Genomic DNA, 6000 nt, shown 5'->3' with positions numbered 1-6000 from the left:
AGCCTGAGGAAAACTATGCAGGAATGCAGGTAGGACATCTTGTACGTAGCCGGTAATTTCAACATACATCTCAGCTGCTATTGAAAACTTACGAAGAGACACAGCCTGGCTTAAAGACTGTAGGTTATAAACCATCATATTCTTAGTGATGATACCATTAAAAGATGCCTCATAGCCTAGCCGTACCTTGCAATCATTTATTAAACTCTGGGTCACGCTGAAGAATATATAAGAAGGTGGGAAAAGCTGGTAGCCTGAGGCTGCAGTCCTAATTGCATGCTTACACTCGCATTTCTCTAGCTTTTAACTTGGTGACATTTTAAATGGAGTGATTAATCGGCCTTTACTTTGTTATTTGCAATGTACACATTTAACGCTGCAGGCCAGATAAACTAGCCAACATAAATTAGCCACCTTATTGGCAGATTTATACCACCAGAGCATCTGGTCCTCCCTGAATTAATCTGTACTGTAGACAGGAACCGAGCACAAGTCGTCTTTTGAACTCCTGTGAAAAATACGAATATTCAACTTTTCACTCGACTTACCTCTCAGTCCAGTTGTGTTTTTCTTTAGCAGGTTCTCCAAATCCAAGCTGACACGAGGCATGTGACCTACCTCTGGGAGCCCTGCGTGCTCAGCCCTTCTCACAGAGTAGTGTTTGCTGTGTGGCATGGCAGTTTCCCTTGTCAGGCGCTGCACTGGCTGCCGCGGGAAAGCACTTGGCACTACCGATGGCTTTTCAGGTAGAAAATCTGCAGAAACTGGTTTTGCACAGCAGATGAAGCAGCCTGCCATTTCTTGCCCTGCCAGGATCTATCACAGCAGCGGCACACAGGAAATAATGCTCCACAGACAGTTATGTAAAATTCAATTTTTAAAACTCTTCAGAATTAATTCTTTATGGTATCACAGTGCAATGAGGCAGGAGGAGGAGGAGCAGGCCAGGCCAGGAGAGACAGAAAAGACTTTCTGGCTTTGCAGTGAGATTTAGGGTCAAAGTTCCCACGCTGCTACAAAACCCAGCAGCATCATGCCCAATTTCTGTCTCTGTGAAGCACTGACATGGGCCATCAGATTTAATACAGTGAAAATACCAAGCTCCCATTAATGCCTGCAGCAACACCAAACTCCAGTTACCCAGCTTACCACAGGAACAGGCAGCAAATGCCCAACTTTCTGATTTGGGAAGTGTGAGCAAAGCCAAATGGCAGGCTGAAAGAAGGAAGGGAGCTACAAACTGGAAACGAGGATGTGGCCTCCCGGTCAGGGGGACGATACGTGCACAGAAAGGTGCTGGGAGAAAACGGAGGGGTGCAATACAAGCACAGGGCACGGTGAGGACAGTGAGGTCGGGGTCGGGTCCCTGTTGTTGAAGATGCACTGGTGAAGTTAGCACTCCCACATGGAAGTGCCTGAGGAAGACTGGGAACGGCTGGGATACAGGATGCAAAACCAGTCTGGGAGTCAACAGGTTTGATTGGAATGAGTCACCTAAGAACCTGCCTCCCAATTCAAATTATTACGATGCCTAAGTCCCAAGAGACAGATATTTTAAAGGTATTCAGATAGTCACATATACACAAAGACATTTAAGTCTACCCTGGTATCCCCACTGACAACAGGTTTTTGGTGGTTTTGAAATTTTACCTTAATTTTAGCTGTTTTCAGTGAAACAAATCAAAATAATTATAATGCTCTCAAAATTTTAATGATCCATTCTAATCTTTTTTTTTTTTTTTTTTTTTTAAATTAGAAACACTTATCATAGCAGGCTAGCTTTAGTAATGGAATCCAATTGTCTTTATTCATTGTATTAAATGTAAAGCATTATTGTTCTTATAATTTAGATCACGAAATAAAAAATTACCAGTGTTGTTGCTTCTGGTTTTAATAACCATTTTCTACAATATGAAATAGTTTGATTACCAAGACCTACTGGTGGTCAGTGATGGCAACTCCCAAATAATGCTTCATACTACTAAGAAATGGCACACAAAACGTACCTTCCATTATGCGTTTTAATAACCGAAAGCTGCTTTATTCTGCTTTTTATACAACCAATTATACATTAACATGTACATGTACCCAATTCCAGTCACAGTGTATACATATTTTTGGATCCGCAGCAATATAAAATGAGTTCTACCTGTATATACATGTGCAAGTCTGAATAAATCCTGAGTAATTTTAAAGTACTCTTAGTAAAATCCTGTAAATTTTAACTGATGCAAATAAAATTGAGGTCTTACAGTGTTATGCTCTTGTGAAGAAGCTGTTTTTCAAAAACAGAAATATAGCGCTTTGCATTAGCTTTATGCATAGCTTTGCGCTCTGTACACTGCACAGTATCCACTTACGGTCCAGGTAATTAGAAAATGTGAAAAGATGCTGACCGCATTCTTCGGTTAACTATTGCTTCCTTTACTTCTTAATTAGTGGCAAGTGATTTATTCTGCTTCATAATAACCAAGTGTGGAAGACTTCTACGGGTTTTAAATGATATTCTTTCTGCTTTATATATTTTGTAAACATTCAAGTCACTCAGGCCCTTAAATTCTTCTGAGAAAAACTATACAATTGTACAGTCAAATACTTATAACATGTGTCCTGGGGAAAAAAAGGAAACAACAGCAGAGTATGAGCATTACCTTAAATGCGACAGTATGCTATAGGGAATCAAAAGAGGCAATGTTCTTTAAGGAGCAACTTGGACAGAAACTGAAAGACTGCTCAAAAACCCTGTCAGTATGACACACCGGCACAGGCAACATGAGATGATCTCACACGACCATAACAAATTCTGAGCAGAAGTGAGGGAAGCGTTCCCACTGAGGAGTGGATCCAAACCCAGCACGTGAGTCAGAACTTTCATATGGTATTAACAGAGCAACTCACACATCAACGTCTGCATACCTCATGCCAGGAAAATGCAGGCACTTCTCATATTAATGCGAAGTGGCAGAGGACAAAAGCTAGCGTCAGGGCGTACGTAGCTGTCTTTAGCAGGAGTTGGTTTGATGCAACTTCTCGGGCATGAAAGCAGATACCCTTTTTTCTTCCCCCTCATTCCGCTCGTACCACGAGTGAAGGCACCAATGTCTGTGCTCCTCTGGCACAAGGGTCCTGGCAAGTTAGCTGGTCCCATGGCTGCTATAGTCAAAAACTCCTTTCCTGAAGAAGGGTGAGAATTCACAGATGGTGTGTTTGGACAGAGTTGACCCCACTTTATCAATGTGCAGTGGAGATGATGGAGATTGCAGCATTGCAGCAAAAAAGCTCCTGAGGTATTTCTGTGGAACAAAATGCAAAATGTCATGATTACAACCACTTCAAAGAATTAAATGAACAGCAATACAAAACAAACAAACAAACAAAAAAATAGACTAAAACAGTATCTCCATGGACTATGAAAAGCCCTTTTAATTACCACCAGCATTGAAATCCATCCATTAAAAATGTCTCCTGACATGTCCACGTTAAGATCAGGAAAAGCAGAAAAAAAAACTATTTCCCACTTGCTTCCCCTGCCAAGCACGCTATCTGTTTTATTCTGCACTCGTGTGATGCTTCTGCTAATCATGACCTGCTAATACTGCTGTCTAGCATTACCAAACACTGCAGCAGATGCAAGCCTCAAATCTATTCTGCAGGAATTTCACTACATATGGACACAAAAGGACTTCAGAAATCGTTCCCTCATCAAGCCTTTATGAACCCTGCATTGAAAAGGATTTGTTTTGACCAAGGCCATCTGCACAAATATTGTATGACTTCCATAACATTTCAGAACCTAACAGCATCTTTTCACTGAGTTGCCCTCTAAATATTATTTTTTTTAAGCAGTCTGACACCTAAGAAGCATTCCCCTTCCCAGAAGTTAATATTCACCAACCACTGCGCGACTTGCATCCATTTATATCTACAGAAATCGTGACAGATGTACATTAACACAAAGTTAGCTTTCACCAACCTGATGGGGTTTCCTTCACATATGGGTTGAATTATTACCATCGTTTAACATAGTTTAATAAGCCACATTTATAACTTTGAACTAAAACACAGTAGGTAAAATGTTGATCAGATAGGTACTAAAAAAAATAAATTACCGAATGTCACCCAAATAGTTGCATAGGAAATCTCATCTAGAACACAGGGATAATAAACTCCTTTCCTCTGCTACAGACTGACCGCAGAAAAAGATAGCCTGAGAAATTATTCACTAATCCTGGATGCAGCAGGAAGTACATCTATAAGACAGAACGACACGGATATCCTATGAAAAACACCAGGTTTCGTCATTGAATGCAGCAACTTCTGGGTCATGAAAGAGGTTCGTTCAGGAAGCAGTCCTAATTATTCACTTTCTTCTCAAGGAGAATTTCTCCATAATATAACAACCTGTTATCTATTTAAAGTACCTTGGAAACCAGCTGTATTAATATCACAGAAAGCGGGATAACAACAACAAAAAATAGCAGCTGGCACATAAGCTATTCTCTTGGCAGGATTGGTAGATTTTCTTCTTTATTCAGATCTCCCACAGGTTGTATTAATGCTCATGAACAAAATTCATTACAAAAATGCCTTCAAGATGAATTCCAGCAGACTAAGAGGTAATTTAAAGTGAGCAACAGATGTCATATCAACATTTGTCATAATTAGTTCGCAAAGTAGGGCCCTTTAAAAAAGTCCCAATCCAGTAATGCCTGAAGGATGAATATGGTGGAAAATCAAATGTAAAACAAAGCATACTGTTAGAGTTTTAGCACTGTGCTGAAAAGTTACTGCAGTAATTTCAGTTTATGGCTACTGAAGGCTCAAAGGTACCAAAATTTCTCACCGGAGACATTATAAGACCTATTGCATTCACCTTGGTATGTATGGCCAGATAATTGACTGTCATGCCTTTGCTGTAGAGCCATCATTCATTGTTTTGGCATGATAGCTCTAATGGCAATGAACAAAAAAAAAAAAAAAAGAAAAAGAAAAATCCCTCTGCTGTAAGCGTGTACTTATCTGACAGGGAAACACTAGGAACAGCAGGTATCCTTATTTTCCTGGATCTGTATGCAAGAGTTGCTCAATGAATATCAGATTCTTTGAACGTGAAGAAGATACTTGGGAAAATGGCAACAAGCAGACCCTACCGGATTATGATGGAATTCATTTTGTAGGAAGGTTCTCAGCCATATGGCTTTGCATTATGTGCTCTTCAACAACCATTTCCGAACAAATTAGCCCTCTTTTAAATCCCATATCTGCATTCGCCCTTGTTTGCAATGCTGATGTGTTAGCACAGCGCAGAGCTGGTGCGCCCTTGACAAGAAGAAGCTGTTGCTTCGGTAAAATTGAGGCTGCTCTGTCCAGACACGTTGGCTAGGAGTTAAGTCCCTTAAATGGAAAACAGTGATTGATGGCAGAAGCGTTTGTTCTCACAATTACTGGTGTGTATGCCTCTGTTACAGGGCTGTGGCTAGGCAGGAAGGGGGAAGGTTGCTCTGCCCTGCGTGCTGCAGTGTGGACAAAGTCAAAGAGTGTGTCAGGAGAAAAGGAAGAGCCTTCCTTACTGGTGTGTGGAAATGAGCATCCCTAGTTCAGACAGGATAGGCAGAGGATGAGGGTCACAGCAATCAGAGAGAGGGACAGGCACGTCAACACCAAACACTGGCGATGACAGAGAGAAAACTTTCCCAGGGATCCAGGAGGACCTTGGCACGGACTTTGCTGCAACCCAGGAAGAAGCTGGAAGCTGCAGCAAGGCTAGATGAAATGGTCTCCTCTGCTGGGACACAATGGACAGGGGGAGAGCTGTTTTCAAAGCTTTTATATTAAATCCATTTCCAGCAGCAGATACGATTTTTCTCTGTTTACAGAACAACGCTGTTGTTTGTGCTGAGTTAAAACTAGGTGGGATGCACTCTGGTATCTTTTGATGTGTTCCCTTTAAAAGAAAAAAAAAAGCCTTTGATGCTGGCAAGCTCAGAGTGCCAGCAGAGA

General features: G+C 41.1%; 1 protein-coding gene across 4 annotated transcripts in view; it reads right to left on the bottom strand.

The window, feature by feature from the left end:
- Nucleotides 1-1875: 1875 nt before the first annotated feature.
- The window catches only part of KIF16B (kinesin family member 16B), a 138355-nt gene continuing 134230 nt past the window's right edge, over nt 1876-6000 (bottom strand). For all 4 annotated transcript variants that reach the window (XM_084513119.1, XM_084513117.1, XM_084513118.1 and 1 more), the window contains one exon: nt 1876-3293. In XM_084513119.1, the coding sequence (XP_084369245.1) occupies nt 3135-3293 (159 nt within the window). In that variant the 3' untranslated portion in view covers nt 1876-3134. The remainder of the gene's footprint in view (nt 3294-6000) is intronic.

This window comes from Aythya ferina, assembly GCF_964211825.1.
Source record: "Aythya ferina genome assembly, chromosome: 3".
Lineage (NCBI taxonomy): Eukaryota > Metazoa > Chordata > Aves > Anseriformes > Anatidae > Aythya > Aythya ferina.
The sequence above is the reverse complement of the archived record's forward strand: the minus strand, read 5'-3'. Positions and strand labels throughout refer to the sequence as shown.